This window comes from Lissotriton helveticus, chromosome 2_1, assembly GCF_964261635.1.
Source record: "Lissotriton helveticus chromosome 2_1, aLisHel1.1, whole genome shotgun sequence".
In the NCBI taxonomy this organism is placed as follows: domain Eukaryota; kingdom Metazoa; phylum Chordata; class Amphibia; order Caudata; family Salamandridae; genus Lissotriton; species Lissotriton helveticus.
Genome location: NC_136059.1, coordinates 1,996,976,079 through 1,996,993,913, shown reverse-complemented (window position 1 = coordinate 1,996,993,913; position 17,835 = coordinate 1,996,976,079). Strand labels below are relative to the sequence as shown.

At 47.5% G+C, this 17,835-nt stretch overlaps 1 protein-coding gene across 1 annotated transcript in view; it reads right to left on the bottom strand.

Annotated features, from left to right (window-relative positions):
• LOC144819000 (uncharacterized) overlaps positions 1 to 17,835 on the bottom strand; it is a 752,739-nt gene that overhangs the window by 356,161 nt on the left and 378,743 nt on the right. Inside the window, exon 11 of the mRNA XM_078676962.1 lies at positions 2,989 to 3,095. Within this exon, the coding sequence (XP_078533088.1) occupies positions 2,989 to 3,095 (107 nt within the window). The remainder of the gene's footprint in view (positions 1 to 2,988; positions 3,096 to 17,835) is intronic.

The window sequence follows — 17,835 nt, the reverse complement described above, 5'->3', positions numbered from 1 at the left end:
ACGACCTGCTTAGGGCACTATGATCAGAGCATGCACAGCCATTCTAATAGAAGATCAAATGGGCCCTATCTCAACCTTTCATTTTTTACTAACTTTTCAGAATTGTTTTTTAGCATCAAAATCATTACTCTACACACTTCACACCACAGGGTAGGATAAATATAGAAAAGATGAGCAGCTGTAATGTAAAGAGTCTGAAACACATTCTACATTGTATAGATCTGATTCCCCATGCATAGTTTCACTACCACCTTGATACCATGTGGCTACACTTGAAAAGCACCTTCCATCCCAATTATTGATATATGCATCAGCTTATTATCCATGAGGAAGATCATCAGGAACAGATAAAAAGAAGCAAATCCGTATTCTCCACTTGTATACAACTACTCCCACCTTTGGGACTGTTCTTACTCAAAGTATATGGAACGTCTCACCACAGTCCATTCCAAGGCATTATATCGCCAAACAATATCCAATGGTTTTACAGTTTACAGTAAATAAACTGTAATTCTCAGTCTAGCTAGAGAACAGACAAGAGTTTTGTAACTAATTTTTCTTTCCTTCAGCTTCTTATGCAGACCCGACCCAATAAGCAGTGGTCAGTATTATGAGCCACAATTTAACCTGCAACTCCTTACAGTATCAGTAAACCTTCACAACATATGCAGTATTTACACTTTGACATCTCAGACATGCATCATCTTCAGATGCATATGTCGTATGGAATACCTGGGGTCAGACAGGCCCCGGGCAGCAACTTGATTAGTGCGCAATCAGAATCCATTAGGGCTCTACCGCAGCTCACCTACCATGCCTTCCTAGCTGCAATCGGTTACGAAAGGGAGTCCTCCTGCAGTGCCCTATATAAAATGGATACTATACACTTGCTTGAAGTTAGGCCTATTAGTTTTAGCTTCTCTTAGGTTTAATGGAAACACTAGCCATGTCATTCTAATTGCTCTCGTAAGGCCTGGATACACCAGGAACTGACCCATTCAAACTTAAGAATAAAGCCCTTCTCAAATATGTGATTCATATTTGAACACCCTTCCTGAATGCATCATCTAACCAAAGCCACCTTTATAGGAGGCTGGCCCAGTTGTAGATCCACTGGGTTAAAGAGCGTACATTCCCTGCTTCTGTTCTGGTGTCTAATCCACATATATGCTATCAGCATAATCAAATAGGTCACCTCCAGAGGCAGTTCCTTTTTTGCAAGACCAATATAAGGCATGTCTCTCTTGCCACAGATGTCGACTAGTAGTACTTTCTCTGATTTGAGCTTGTTATCCCACCTTTGGTCCTAGTGATGGAGCTTGTAAGCCTAGCAGTACCATTCAAAATTAAGAAGTGCAAACCACCATGCTCACAACACAACAGTGTTTTGCTGTTGCTAGTTTAATCCTGGAGCATGACCTAGCCTTATAAAAGAGGACACATTACTATCTAATTCACTTAGGAACCACAGCCATCATTCTCTACAATACATAGAGGCTCCTAATTAGGGCTAAACTTTAATCAAGATAACTTGTCTCATCAATACGCGAGGTAACTTAACCTGGAACTTGCCCGCTCAGCACAACGCCTCCATAACCCTAACAATGCTATGGTCTCTAGAATACCTTGGGGCCTGGGCACTACTTGAGTGTTGAGGCACTTAAGAGTTCCCTGCTGCCAGGACAGCCCAAAATCAGGCATTGCATCTTGTCTTACATGTGCTAGTGAACCAGGGGAAACAATTTGGATTTCTGACAATTCATAACCAGCCTAAATACTGCTTTGATTCCACATACCTGATCCTTCAGGTAAACCATAGTGACATCCACATACATTGACACCACATAGATTGCGTCTTCTATGCTGATCCCCAAAATCCCATTGTACTAAGCAAGGTCTCCACCAATAGCTCAGGGTCCTGTCCAACTTATGAAGAATGCATTCAAGCCCAGACATATGTACATTAAGCATATTTCCTGTAAGCTAGTGCTTCTGCTAGCGCAGACATCCACAATAATAGTTTTAATTACAAGCTTTAACTATTAAGAATCTCTTCCTGAGATGTAAACCAAACCAACCCAAAGAGTGCCATTGAAAGCTTTTTTTGCAGGATTCAGCCGGTGTAGCAGGAAAAACCAAGCATTTTAAGTAGCCCGTAACCTCAGATTAAAGGCAGATTCATATAGAAGCATGGCAGCTAGGGCAGTTCACCGCCCCTGGCAGACATATGCAGAGCAGCCACTTGCTACAGCCACTACACATTTGTTTTTGAAAATATGTTTGTAATAACTTATATGTAGATAGAATATGGCTGTTTGGTGACAGCATGTCTGTCAAAACTAGAAATGTTGTATATCATTTTTTATGCAATTCCCATAGAGAAATTCAAGAGATGTATTTGAGAGGACAGCAGATCAAACATAATCCCAAATACGCAACAAGCGTTCAGTAAGTGAGCCCCAGGGCAGTTTTTTGCTGCAAGTACCTGCTTGTTCTGCGTTAAAGCACTTGCTTTCCTCTTCTTACCTGCGTGAAGTGATTCTTACACAAATATGAAATGGCAAACCACATAATGCACAGCACAAGTGCTGCATCAAAATTGGTTCTACAGGAGGAAATGAAGTTAATTATAATGCAAATGCATTATCAATGGTATTGCATACATTCTGGCTAGATATGACTCTAATTTCGATAATAAAAACACACACAAGTCACTATCCTTCCGACAACGTGAATACACCTAATTCTAGGGCTTAACCGAACTTTGTGTACTGTAGGGTGCCAGAACTACTGGAAGTTGGCTTATGTCAATTTGGCCAATTACATTCTATAGAATCCAAATGTAAACACCACACATACCCCCCCCAACCCCCTCCCCCAGATCGCATGCTACTAATACTGCTTGTGATGAACATGACACTGTATTCAATCTTTCTTTTTATACTTAAATACAAGATAAACAATGTATTATATAACACTTTCACTAACCTCTTAATAATGCTCTCAGCTGTTCGTCTCCCCTTTTCAACAGCGTATGGACCTCCAACTGCGCACACAGCTGTGGCTCTAAAGCCATCAAAATAGGTTGCACAAACCTAGTAGGGAATTTATGTCAACAGTTAGTATTTGTAGTACCATCTCTTCACAATAACACACACATGGTTAAAAATGAAGAACAAGTTATTTACCTTCGGAACACACTTTCTGTTGGAAACGTTACCTTAGAATACTCCTCTGGCCTGACTGGATTTGGGAACATTTTTCCAACAATGCTCCCAAGTGCCACTAGGAGGGACCATGCGGCTCTGAGATTATTTCATACCGCTCCGGAAATGATGGAGTGGAGCGCCATATAAGTGGTAACGCTGCAGTGACGAGGTGGATACTCTAAATGACATACCACCCCTTAAAATACTCTTATGTTCTGACTGGACGTGGAAACCTTGCTCCAGTAATGTTCCCACATGCCTCTCCGCTCTTGCTTTAGAAGTAACAGATTGGAGCCGCATATAAACTGACCTTGCACGGAAATAATTTTCATATTTTTATCTTTCAGCGTAATCAGTCTTCGAGTATGAACATTAGTTGGTACCAGTGTGTTGATTAGTAATTTGTGACCATTTTTATTGACAAAAAGAGACAACTTCACAGTGCAGAGGTGGGATGGCAGTGAGAAGTACGTTCAGATCGAGTAGCAATCAGAAAGAGTTACTGAAGGTAAATACCTTGCTATTCCAATGGATATTTCTAACCGCAGATTCCTTACCTTAGAATAGATACAAACGTAGTACCCCACCAGTAGATTGTCTGTGGAGTTGACTCAGATAAAAAAGTTTCAGAAGTACTTCATGAATATATGCACTGATGCCCAGGTCACCGCCTGCCAGATTTCAAGGACGGGCACTCTGCAGTGGAAGCATCCTTAGCCCTGGTGGAGTAGACTGTGTTTCTTGCCAGTGCCTAGCAGATCTGAATGCAGAGGATTACACACCTCAACTGGGTCCTCTACTGCACAGCCTTCGATTTCTTCACCTCAGAGAACCGCACAAAAAGCTGATCATTCACACGGTGTGCCTAGGTACAATTAATATAAAAGCTTAAAGTATTTTGGGTTCCAGCCAATGAAGACTCTCCTTTTTTTTCAATGGGTGGCAAAGAACACCGGTAGGGTGATGGATTGCCCAATGTGAAAATGCAATAAAACTGTAGGTAAGAAGATCACCTGAGTCCTCAGCACTAGTTTGTCCAGGAAAAAGTTGGTGTAGGGTGGTTGCAACAACAGAGGCTTAAGTTCACTCCCACAATGAGTTTAAGTAATTACAATGAGGAAGACAGTCTTTAAAGCTAGGAGATGCAGCGAGCAGCTGAGCAATGACTCGAAGGGCGCAGACAAAAGAAACGCCAAGACAAAGTTAAAGTCCTACTGTGGCATCACCAATGGTTTGGGAGGGGGGGGGGGACGACTATCAAACCTTTTGCAAACTTCTACACAATAGGTGATTCAAACAAGGATGATTAGCCTGGTAAATGCAGAAAGCCTGCTGCAACAGAACATCCTCCCAAAGGGGTAGCCTGATAGTAACAGATGCTCATGTCCAACCGTTCCAGGTACCACACTCTAGTGTCTCACTTTAGAACCACTATGATGGCTTAGTCTCGGTCATTCCTGATCTTTTTCAGAACTTGGAGAGGGAGGTGCGGGAAGTTGTATAGGAGTCCTGCGTTCCTTTCCAGCTGGAATGCATCTCCTATCAAGTGTTCTGGAGGAAACTCCAATGCACCAAACATTTGACACTGTGCATTCTTGAAGGTGGTGGAAAGACCTAGTCAGAGTTTCTCCCCACTGTTGGATGATGCCCTGTGCCAACTTGAGATGTAGATGCCTTTCCAAATCTGCCAGCTGCCATCTGTTGAGTTTGTCCACTCTGGTATACAAGTACTCTGACAGGTCATTTATGATCCGGGAAATACCCTGATGTTCCAATGAACTGTGGATGCACAGAGCCTCCTGGTGCAAGCCCCAGGACCCCACTCCACCTGGTTTGTTGCAGTAACACATGGCAGTGGTGAGAACCTGCACCAGCCTCCTCTTGCTGGACAGTAGGAAGGCCTTCAATGTCAGACGAATGTCCCTCCGCTTTAACAGACTGATATGGATTAGAGCTTCTGTCAGAGACCAGAGTCCTCTGACCTCCACAGAGCTGCCCGCCACACTTACGAATTTAGAACGCATTCAGATATATGTTATAAGATATAGAGGACTTGCAGCTCGTCCATCTTGCTGGAATTATCTTCAAGCAGCCTAAGGGTTAGACCCTTATCAGTCAGAAGGTCTGGAATTAGCAAGAGAGGACATCTCCATTCTGATGCAGACTGATATATAAAGGTCTGCAGAAGACATCTCTGCTTTTAACTTCAGATGACTTTCCAAGATTCAATTTGATCCTTGCTGGCGTCAACACATATTGTGATTCTGAATATGCATTTTTTTGTTTATATGCAGAGTGTAACTTTGGAAAACTATTATCTTTCATCTCGTCCTATGGACATTGTTTAAATACTCTGAGCATAACATTCGGTGGTGGAACTCCTGATGAAGGCAGTGGTCTGTCGAAACGCGCGTAGAGTTATTCTGGAAACCACCTCAAAAATCATATATTTATCAAATTGTTTCGCTACATTTTATATAGATCATATATATCAATATGACCAATGGAATATAGTATGAATGTGTGATGACTGAATGTAGTCAGAATGTTGTATAGTTGTTAGTCTCTGTAGGACTTTTTCCTAATATGTGTTTTATATTTATCAAAATGACTATTAAGTCTAAATAAATTATTTTTGTACTTTTCTAATCATCAGTGTCACTATTGTTTATTCTTTGATTTGGTCTGAGATATTTAATTTTTTTAAGTAGCCCTAGATTATGTACATTATGTTGCACAAGGAGGATAGAGGAGGCTAAGAGATTAAGAAGTCTCAGAGCTGCTCTCACTGAGATACAAGACTGACCAAAATAGTAGGATCATAGCTTGAATGTCCTGGACTCATTGCAACAGAGGGAAGGCCCAGAACTTCACTGTTCTGCAAAGGAATCAGGTGTAATTTTGGCTCGTTGATAAGGAACCCCAACGATGTCAGCAGGTTTGCTGTGGTACGGAGGTGCTACATCCTACTTGTATATTTATGTACTATTCTTTAAATAATATCACCCACACAGCCTGCTTGCCGTGCTGTCAATAAGTTATATGCTTAAATGAAGAATTGGAGTCTGCAGAATGTAATATTGGCGACGAGCTGAAGAACCACTCTTGTCAACTTTACAGCACGGGTTACAGAGTGTTTCTTGGACCCACGGGGATCTATGTATTTTTAGCAATTTTTAAGAAGCAAAAAAATATATAGATATTTTATTTTTATTAATTCCTAGTTTTGCCTATGACGGGATTGACCTTGGAGAAACCTTTCGATTTATTGAAATACTGTTTGGAGACTTTCCCTATCGATTCCAGAGTCTGAGCAAGTTACTACGAGAAACTAAGGAAGATGTTCAAAAGTAAAGTACTATGCAATGGATTGCCTAACTACCTCGTGTGCAGTTTCCTTGGTTTCAGGTTCGGAAGACGCATACCTTCGCTTTCGGAGGTCCCCTGTGTCTGTGCGAGCCGGAACGAACACATATTCAGCCAAGTTTAATGACTACGTAATTGCGCAACCCTGAATACGTGCAATGTGAAGTTGCGGTCATCTTGTTATCTCCATAGCAACCCCGCACCGCGCATTTGAGTGTGTGTTCACTTAATAAATATACATCGCTGCACAGATACCCATGATTATTATCCGCAATTAACCAGTATGGTGAGTGGAATTTGTGCTGCTATTTCTGTTTTATTTCGAGAAGAGAGTTTCATTTTATTTGTTCTTATAACCGTGACATTACAGCTTAGAACTTACTAGCATTGCAGTTTAACAACCATACTCACTTACAGAATTGCAACAGCCTATTGTTGGGAAGTTATACTTCAAGGAAAGTTAGCGCATATATACATATTCTTTTTATTGATAACAATGCAGTTTGATCCACCAGCGAAATGTTTACAAATGAAAGGTGACCCACCCATCCCATGGACAAGGTGCAAAGAGGAGTTCATTACTTATATGAAGGCCATAGATGGGGAACGCATGGGCGCTGAAAGAAAGAAAAGTATTTTTCTACATTGTCTAGGCTCTGAGGGACAAGTAATGTAAAAGGACATTACCTCAAATTACCTTACAAGAAGGAGGACGAGAAGGTGACAATATGAATGTATATGTTGAGGCTTTGACAAGAATGGAGAAGAGATTCAAACCAACGACAAGCATTGCTTTGAATAGGTTTACATTTTACAATAGGGCGCAAAAAGAGGAAGAGTCGTTCGATGACTTCTTAACTACGTTGAGATCATTAAGCATGCACTGTAACTTTGGAATGATGGCAGATGAAATAATAAGGGACCAGATTATTGTACACGTACAAAACAAGAAAATACAAGAGAAATGATGGGTCATGGGAGATCCAAAACTAGCAGAAGCTATAGTCACAGCAAAAGGTTTAGAGCAATCAGAAAAGTAGATGGAATCTGTAAAACAAAATGCCAGTAAGACTGGAACTGAGGAGGAAATTTGTGTAGTTAAAGTTAAGAATGAATATCAGAATGATGCTCCACAAGGGAAATACAGTGTCACAAAGTATAATAGTGTTTACGTTAATAAGAGAAATTATAGCTATGTCAATCACAATACATGTTATAGATGAGGAAGTAGATCTACTGTAGCATCATTTCCAGGATGCCCTGCCATTAACAGAGAATGTAGAAATTGCGGCAGGATGGGGTATTTTGGGAATGTATGCAGGAACAATAGACTTTACTCAAATCAGACATGGGGTGCGACCTCCTGCATTTCTGATGCAGACAAAGTTACAATCATTAGAGAAAGTTCAGAGTCTAACAAGGAGTTTGTAGTGTCCATCATCAACAGTGGACCTAATAATGAAGTGATAATGAGATCCCCTAAATGTGCTGTGCAAGTTTTAGGAGCAGATTTAGAACGCATGGTGGATTCGGGTTCACCTTGGACTATTATCACTTCACAATATTACAAGGAAAAAACGGATAGTCTATGTGATTATAGTCTATTACAACCATCTGATATTATGGCTGAGAGTTTTGAAAGGTCAAAAATTGAGACGGAAGGATTTTTCAAAGTACCTTTATATTTTAAAGGGAGATGCGCACAGATAAAATTATATATTGCTGTGAGAGGAGTGAATGTTTTGGGTTGGCGTGACCAGTAGAAATTAGGTATCATCCTGAATCCACGCCCCAATGTACCTGTGTCACTATGTGGGGAACAGGAAATAGAGTTAGTTGCAAACGTTACTTATGGTGGTAAAGAAGCACAGTTGATCAATACTTATAGCAATGTTTTTTGTGATATTGTGACAAGTTAGGCAAATAGAAGAACTTTTCACATAAAATTGTGTTAAAAGAAAATGCATGTCCTGTCAAACAGAAATTAAGGGGTGTGCCTATTAATTTTTTTATTTTTTTATTTTTTATTGAAGTTCTTCAGTGTCATTACAAAAAAGAAAGCAAATTTCAGCATATCAAATTACCAAAGATGTAAGAAAAAAACGATATCAATTGACATTGAACTTTCATCCACAATATGCTTTATACGAATTAATCAAAATAAAAGCCCCAAATTGAATCAAACTTTCTAACCCCTCCAACCCTCAAAGCATACCCTTGCTCGCTTTTCCTGACTCTCCGCATTTTCTGTAACCATTCCTGCATGGATGGAGTCTGTTGTGACCGCCAATTTTGAAGTAACAGAGATCTAGCAACTGCCATTGCAATGTATATTAATTTAACCTGCGGGTCAGAGAGCTTGAGATCTGGATCGAAGCCGTACAGCATCAGTTTTACATTTAAGGGAATCATAATCTGATATTAAATTCTTAAGAAAGCAAAAAATTCATCCCAAAATGACGAATCTTTGTACGGTGGACCATTACATGGGACCAATTGGCTGAGACACAATTTAAACATCTAAAACAATCAGATGAATGATTACTATACATTTTAGAAATCACTGCAGGTGTACGGTACAGAAGCCATTTACTAAAAAATAACATTCTTCGCCAGTTGGCCCCCCTTAACGTGTTGAAATTCAATTTATGGATAATGGTCCAAGTATTCAGGGAAAGTACATGATTTTCTTCTACCCGCCATTTTTGTACTGCTTTAAGGCCTAGATCCACCTCCCTACTCTGTGCCAAGCAACGTTTCCAATCCCCAGGTTTCCTTAACACAGCATTGACAAAAAGATCGTTAACCAGTGGAGATGGCTGGATAAACTGTGTGGGATCCAAATGCTCAAAAGTTTTATATAACATATTGATCGACAATGGCAATGTATTCCACCTAGAAAACATTATATGAATCTTTTGAAGAAGGGGATCGAAGTTAAGATTGAGCAAATCTTTAACATTTTTTTGTAATTATATTTTTATTGCAGCAAATTAGGTGGTACAAACAATACATTAGTATCTGTCCTCCCGGTGCCCGGTAAATCCATTAGCTTTCCTTATTTGTACTACACAGCCGTTTAGCTCACACCCCGGAGGTCGAGCGGCGCAACTGAAATGAGAACTCGTGCAAGGATATACAGTTTGTCTCCGTAGCATCCGGGTGATCTTGATATGGCAATGCCACTTTCTAGCTCATCATGCCTTGTCCCCACGTATAGTCCCTAGTGGGATCAGTAAATAGTCTTCTGCATTGCTGTCCAACAACCTTCATCCGCTCAAACTGCTAAACCTCGCCTTACCCTCCCCTCCCCCCCTGAACCTGCCCCTCCCGCCTTTACCTCTGCCCCCCTCCCCCCCAAACGTGCCAGCGGAGCCTCAGTGTGTCTCCTCATCCATCTCAATCAATCCAGACTCGAAACAGACTATCAGGAGCAATCAACTAATAACAGTCAGCCATCACCTAGGAAATAGGGGAATTAGGAATGGGGACTAGGGCCCCATCTCATCGGGCGGCCGGTGCACCGGAACAGGGCTATGCACTGGGGTGTCCACCTCGTCCACATCCAATAGAGCAAACTCCAAGATCAGCCCCTCCCACGCCCCCTCTAGAGCCACTTCGTTGTCTGTCCTAAGCGCAGCTTGCATACGCAGCTCCCCCTCGCACCGGGCCCACCTGAGAAGCTCGGCCTTCCACTTCTCCACTGCAGGGCCCCTATTCGCCTTCCATTGGGCCGTTATGGCCCGCTTCGCTAGGAGTAGCCCAAGGTCCAGGAACTTGCTAGTAATCTTGTTCCTCGATGTGTGTGGGAACCAATGTAGAATGCAGTGCGCCATGGTGTATTGCAAATCTCTCTCCGTAACCTCCCTCAGGCTGTCTACAACCTCCCGCCAAAAGGAACCCAGGGCGGGGCAGGACCAGAACATGTGTCGGAAATCAGCTAAGTCCGCCGGACAACGCGGACAGGCCGCCGGGTGGGTCGGGAAATATGTGTGTAGTTTGTCAGGGGTCAGGTAGGCCCTATGTAGGACGTATAGGTGCACCAGCTGGAATCTAGCGTTACGCGTCCCGTTGTGGACCCGGGCCACTATGCCGTTCCACGCCTCCTCAGGTATTTCCGCCGATAAGTCAGCTTCCCATTTCGACTTTAGGGATAGCAGTGGGGTGATTGTCTCCGAGACCATGCGCCTGTATAGGCACGTGACTGCCTTGACCGTCCCCGCCATCATCACCACATACTGGCAGCCCAGGGACAGTGGCGGTTCCGACATGCCCGACTGCCAGTGCCTGCGGATTGCCGCCGTTAGCGCCGCATTAAGGAGAAAGTCTCCCCCTGCCAAATCAAAACGGTCTTTCAGAAGGTGAAAGGGCAGTAGGACGCCGTCCTCGTAGAGGTCTCCCATGGACGAGAGTCCGTGTAACTCCCATTCCCCGAGCCCTTGCCATGAGCCCCCATGTGGTAGTGCCCCGCACAGCCTAAGCGGGATCTCAGGGGCGTAAGGGATCTTAATATGGCCCCGTCGACGATATCTGTTCCAGCATTTCCGGGCCGTCGCAAATTCCTGCGTGAGGTGGAAATCTCCCATTGGGAGCCCCAGAACTATCCGGGAAAGCACCTGCACCGGGCCCGCCGGCTCCCCTCCTCCATCTCCTCCCTGCCTGGCTCTCGCAATCCATTGCGTCAGCCATTGTAACTGGGCTGCAAGGTAGTAGAGCTCGTAATCCGGCACCGCGAGACCTCCTTCCTCTCGAGGGCGGAGGAGCGTACTGTGAGCTATCCTACGCCTGCCCACTCCCCACAGGAAACCGATCACTAACGACCTCAGTCGCCTGAAGTAACTTGCCGGGATCCATATCGGGAGGGTCCTGAAGAAGTAGAGCAGCCTCGGCAGGGTCACCATCTTCAGGAGTGCCACTCTTCCCATTAGCGACAGCGGGAGCGTGCTCCAAAAATCAAGGTTCTCCCTAGTATGCCTGATCGCCGACCCGATATTCCCCTCGAGAATGTCCTTCTTGTCATGGAAGATTGAGGTCCCTAGATAACGCAGGCCCCCTTCCTCCCACGCCACCCCCTCCGTGGCCTGTGGGTACATCCTTCGTGGGCGGGCCGGGAACAAGCAGGATTTCGTCCAGTTCACCCTGAGTCCCGACACCCTGCTCAGCGACTGAAGGAGGGATTTTGCGCCCCGGAGCGAGTCCATGGAGTCCGCTAGGAACATCAGCAGGTCATCTGCATATAATGCGATGTGGTGCACCTGCCCATAAACATCTAGCCCCGAGTATGCTCGAACCAACCGGGCTCGGGCCGCGAGGGGCTCAACGGCCATGGCGAACAAGAGGGGGGAGAGAGGACACCCCTGTCGGGTGCCCCGGCCCACCGCGCACAACTCAGAGATAACTCTCCCAGTTCTGACCCTCGCCGTTGCGTTCCGGTATAGCAGTTCTGTCCAATCCACAAAGCCCTCGCCCAGACCCAGCGTATGCATGACATGAAAGAGGTAAGGCCACTCCAGGCTGTCAAAGGCCTTTTCTAGGTCTACAGCAAACACCACCGCCTCATCTCCGTCATAGGTGTCCGCCTCCAAAACATGCAGGAGCCGTGTTGCGGGTCGGGATGAAGCCAGACTGGTCTGCATGGATTAATCTGGACATAAAGGGGAGCAATCGTGTCGCCAATATTTTACTCAGTATTTTATAGTCCAGGTTGAGCATGGACAGGGGGCGGTACGCCGTCCGGTCCCATGGTTGCTTGCCCGGCTTCAAGAGGGGGACTATGAGCGCTTCGCTAGTAGACGCCGGTAGGCTGCCCAAGTGTTTCGCCTCATTATACAGGCCCGTCAACTGGGGTGCCAGAAGGTCAACATATGTCAGGTAGAACTCCGTCGGCAGCCCATCGGAGCCCAGCGTCTTGTTTCGTGCCATATTCTTGATGGCTACTCTCACCTCTCTCTCCTCGATTTTGCTCCCGAGTCGCTTCGCGTCCTCCTCCCCTAGCACTGGCAGGTCTAGTCCTTCCGTGAAGCTCTGGAAGTCTTCCGCCGATGGTAGGACCCGGCTGCGGTACAGTTCCGTATAGTAGTCATAGAATATCTCATTTATCCCTCCCTGGTCAAACCGCGCCGCACCCGAGTGGTCCCTGAGCTCTAGGATGACCGAGCTGCGTCGAGTCGGATTGGCCAGCCAGGCCAAGAGAGCTCCCGACTTATCGCGCTCCGAGTGTGCACGCGTGAGGTAGGCCTTGTAGTCAAAGCACCGGAGACGCTCTACCGTCGCCGCCACCGCCTCCCGCGCCTCAAGTAGTGCCTCATGCATGTCCGGCTGCTCCGGTCTCGCCTTCTCTAGGCTCCTCAGTTTCTCTTCCCCCTTCGTAATGTCATCTAGTAAGGTCCTCCTAACTCCCGACGCCGCCGCAATACATTGCCCCCGCATTACTGTCTTGAATGCTTCCCACTCAATCGCAATTGTGCTCGCGGAGCCTGCATTGAGCTGGAAGTATGCTTCAATGTTCGAGGCTATAGTGGTGCGAAAGAGCCGGTCGTCCAGTGCCTCCGGGCGCAGCTTCCAGGCTGGGATTCGCGGGCGGTACTGCGACCAGCGCAACCGAACAAGCAGCGGGTTATGGTCAGAGATCGTGCGCGTAAGATATTCACTGTGGCACACCTCTGCATGTACATCTTGAGAGCACAGGAAGGCGTCAATGCGAACGTGGAGCTCGTGGAGGGCAGAGAAAAACGAGTAGTCTCTATCTGATGGATGGTTAGCCCTCCAAGAGTCGACCAGACCCCATTGGCGTTGCCAAGCAGAGCGCGAAGTGCCAGTCTTCCAGTTGATGCGTTAGGCAAGGGGGGATGCGACCTGTCTAGTGTAGTGTCAATTACGCTGTTAAAGTCTCCGCCAAGGATCAAAGGCTCCACCAAAAAACGGGGCCAGCTTGTTGGATAGTAGTGAGAGGAAAGCCGGCAAGTCAGTGTTCGGGGCGTACAGGCAACCCAAGGAAAGGTCCCTCCCATCCAATTTGCCCCGTACCATGATGTATCTCCCCTCTGGGTCAATCAGTTGCTGGGTGCACTGGAAAGGAACTCCCGCCCGCACCCAAATGGCCACCCCCCTAGCATATGCTGAGTAGCCAGTGTGGAAAACCTGCCCCCTCCACCTCCTTTGTAGCGCCCTCCCTTCCTTATCCAGTAAATGTGTTTCTTGGAGGAAGGCAAAATGAACACCCCTTCTGATCAAATAGGAGTGGATTTTGTGGCGTCTGTGCATGGTATGCATTCCCCTAACATTCCATATGATGCATGTGTAGCCTAGTTCGGGTCCCATGGTATAGTTCGTTGCACTCCTATCACACTCTCAGCGACCCCCCTGGCACGTCCGGGTCCCCTCCCCATTCCCCTCCCAAACTTATCAAGTAAACATCCCCAACTCCAACATCCCAGGACAGACATCCAACTTGGAAACCCCATCCAAACTCTAGTAACGAAAGTGTATCTCAAGTGAATAGGGCTAGGGTGGCCAAAGCGCCTACCCAAGCAGGACCGGAGTCCCCCACCCCCGCCCTCCCCGGTGCAATCAGGAGAATTCCCCCTCGCTCAATTCCCCCCACACAGTTCAGTGGCGAGCATCAGTAGTCCTCCGCATCCCACAGCATAGCGTCCAAAGGCAGCTCTCACCCGCAACCCAGGCCCAGTACCTGACAGATTCGTCCATCTGTTTGTCGTCGTCATCAGCCAAAGATGCCGTCCGCCGTCTGGGGAGTCACCACCGGCAGGTCCGTCTCCGAGAGATCATGTCCACTGCTAGAGCCAGGACTGGGGGTGCCGCTCTTTGAGTGCTCCGATGTGTCGCCGGCAGGGCCGACGTCTCCCTTGCTGATGGCCGCCACCGCCAACACCGCCTTAGCCCTCTCCTGTTGCCACCTCGACGGGGAACCAGACCTCCGCGGCGCCGTCGTCTCAGCTGAGTGCCTACCAGGGGAAGCCTCCGGGGGAGGGCCCGCGCCCGATCCCCCCCTGCTGTCCAACCAGCACCAAGCCTCCTGCGGCGTTTGGAAAAAGTGGGATCGTTCGTCAGCGATGACCCGCAGTCGGGCCAGGAACAACATAGCGTAGGGCAGTTGTAGCGACCTCAGTTTCCGCTTGACTGCCAAAAAGGAGGCCCGTTGTTTTTGTACGTCCCTGGTGAAGTCCGGGAAGATCATGACCTTGCTATTATCAATTCTCAAGTCCGGGAGGTCTTTGACCCTCCTTAGGATGTGATCCCTGTCGCGAAAGTGCAGGAGGCGCATCACGATCGGTCTCGGCGGTCTCCCCGGCTTGGGAGGGCGCGCTGGCACCCTGTGCGCCCGTTCCAGGGCGAAAAACTGGGAAAGCCCCTCCGGAGCCACCTCGTTCCGCAGCCATCCCTCCAGGTACGCTACCGCATCTTGGCCCTCCACTTTCTCCGGAACTCCCACGAGGCGGAGGTTGTTGCGTCTGGAGCGCCCCTCACTGTCTTCGGCCCGAAGCTCCAACACTCGAACCTTCTGGACCACCTCCGCCAGCGACGCTCTCAGGGTGGCCACATCCCCAGGCAGGTCTTTCAGGGTTGCCTCCGAGGTCACCACTCTCTCCTTCAGTTTCCTGTGGTCATCCTTCAGTAGGGTCAGGTCGGAGCCGATGGTGTCCATGCGTTTTTCAAGGGCTTCTCGTGACGCTACTATCGCCTGCATTATGTCACTCAAGGACGGATCTCGCTGGCCAGCCGAGTTGCCCGCTCCAGAGGACGGCGCTCCTTCCTCCTCTAGGTGGCCCGGGTCGTCCAGCTTCAGTGTTTCGAAGCCCTTCTTCTTGCCTCCTCTCGCCATGCTGCCGGGCGGGGAAATTCCGCGCTTCTCAACTGTGGTACTCGTTGATCCGGGGTTGTCCGGGTCTCCCTCCAACTCCACCACTGTCACTCGGCTCTGTACTTCCAATCCCCCCTCAGACAGGTCTTCGGGCCGTGTGTCGGCTCCAGCCGCCTCGCTACGGGTTGTGGCTGCCCTCTCGAGTGCCCGGGGCCAAGTCCCCGCCCGTAAGCGGCAGGTCCAGGGCAGTGTGCAGCGTGCAGGCGCCCCTGGTCAGCGCACCCACCTCTACCCCCAGCAGTCCAGGCGTCCTCGTGGCGGGCACCAGCGAGGCAGGGCACCTCCCTCTTGTACCTCCTCAGCAGTTCGGCTCTTCCCTGCCGCCCAGCTCCTTCCAGGCGGGGTCCCAGGGCATATGCTCCCCTGTCCCTCTGAGGCTCTACAGCAGTCCCATTTCGCCACTCTCAAACTGCGCAGCCACAGGCCCCAGCCGCCATTTTGCGCCCACAGCACTCCGGCCGTCTCTCCTCAGGGCTCTACTCCTTTGGCCTCCCAATGCTTCCTGCGTCAGTCCCTTCAGGGCTTTAGGCCACAGGGGCCCCCTCTGCTGTGTTAGGGCGGTGTCCCTGCACAGCCCAGCCGCGCCGACGCTAGTGTCTGGGTCAGCCCCGGTTCTCCGGGGCCGCCATTTTAGGGTCAGGCAGCTCATTGCGCCGCCGGCCGTCGTCCACCCCAAACGGCTTCACACGGGAAGGTCTCCACTCACCCCCCGGCACCGGAGGGCTCCCGCTACAGTGCGGATGGTCAGGTCTGGCCCCTGTAGGTCTCCGGCGCTCCCAGGGACTCGCCGTCAGGCGCGGGCAGCAGGTACCTCAGCCGCCATTTTGGGCTCCTGACGCTCCGGGCGCTCCTCCGGGAGCAAAGTCTCTCGTCCTGGGTCGCCACGGAGATCCCAGCGCCGCCAAAGTCTGCTCCAGCGCTCCCCAGACCCTCTCCTGCGCATTCGAGGGCCGGGAGGTCGAGCTGGGGGCCAGGATATGGTGTGGGGTAAGGCGGGAGCGGAGGAGCTCCGCAGTCCCACTGCCTTCTACATCGGCGTCTTGGCCACGCCCCCCTTGAGCAAATCTTTAACATAAGCTGAAGAAAAAAAACCTAGATATCTTTTCGGTTTATCGTTAATGCAGCGGCTTATGTCGGGATGCAATTTTGGATCTCTACCTCCGCATAACAAAATGTCTGTTTTCTTTTTATTAATCCGATATCCCCCCAAGGCCTCAAATTCTTCAAAGAGCTGAAAGACACGAGCTTGTGATTTTAAATTGGGTTTGATTAACAGCATAATATCATCAGCGTAAAGCTTGATCTTAGCCATTGATGGGACGGGAAGAAGAATATCGGCACTATTCCGAATTGCAACTGCTAGGGGCTCAATAAAAAATGCAAAACGAACAGGTGATAATGGGTAACCTTGCCGCTTCCCCCGCTTAACTAAAACTGACCCTACCATTGCCGTATTTATGATGATATTAGCTTTTGCGCCGGTATAGAGATTGCGAATTAAATGAATAATTTTGTCCGGGATGCCAAAATATTTTAAGCTTTTTCTGCATCTAATAACAAAATTAATGCTGAGATCCCCCGTGTCTCAAAATAATCTAAGGCTTCAATCAAATAATGCGTGTTCGTTATCAATTGTCTACCTGCAATGAATCCATTTTGGTCAGGATGTATCAGATTAGATGATATGTGATTAAAGCGAGTTGACAATAATTTTGTAGCTATTTTGTAATCGGAATTTAATAGAGTGATTGGACGATATGAATTAGGATCTTTAGCATCTTTCCCCTTCTTCAAAAAACTAACCACCATACCCTCTTGAAAAGATCCTGGAATTGGACCTCCTTCCAGCATCGAATTAAGTAATTGCAGAAAAAAAAAAATCGGAAAAGGCACTAAAAAAAACTTTTAAAAACTCGGCAGGTAGCCCGTCTGGGCCACAGGCCTTACCATTCGGGAGATCTTTCACAACCAACTCCAATTCTTCCACAGAAAAGGGACTCGCCATTACTAATTGTTCGGTTGGGGGAAGAGAAGGCAGTGCGTGTTTTCCTAAAAAATCATTTAACTTTTGCTGATCTATTTTATGATGCTGACTGTAAATATTATTGTAGTGAGTAAGCATTATTTTCCCTATCCCTACCGAATCTACTATATACGAATGCGTTGCTGGACAGTTTAGACCTCGGATTAAATTTGAAGCGGCTTGTTCTCTAACCTGCCAAGCTAAAAACGTCCCCGTAAAGTTACTCTCTTCATATATTTTTTGAGATTGTCTGTGAAAGAAGTTCTCACTCTGGGCATATAAATGTGCACTAAATTCCCGTTTGGCTTTGCTTAATTGTTCTTGGACACTGCGGGAGGGATTCTGTTGCCTTAGGT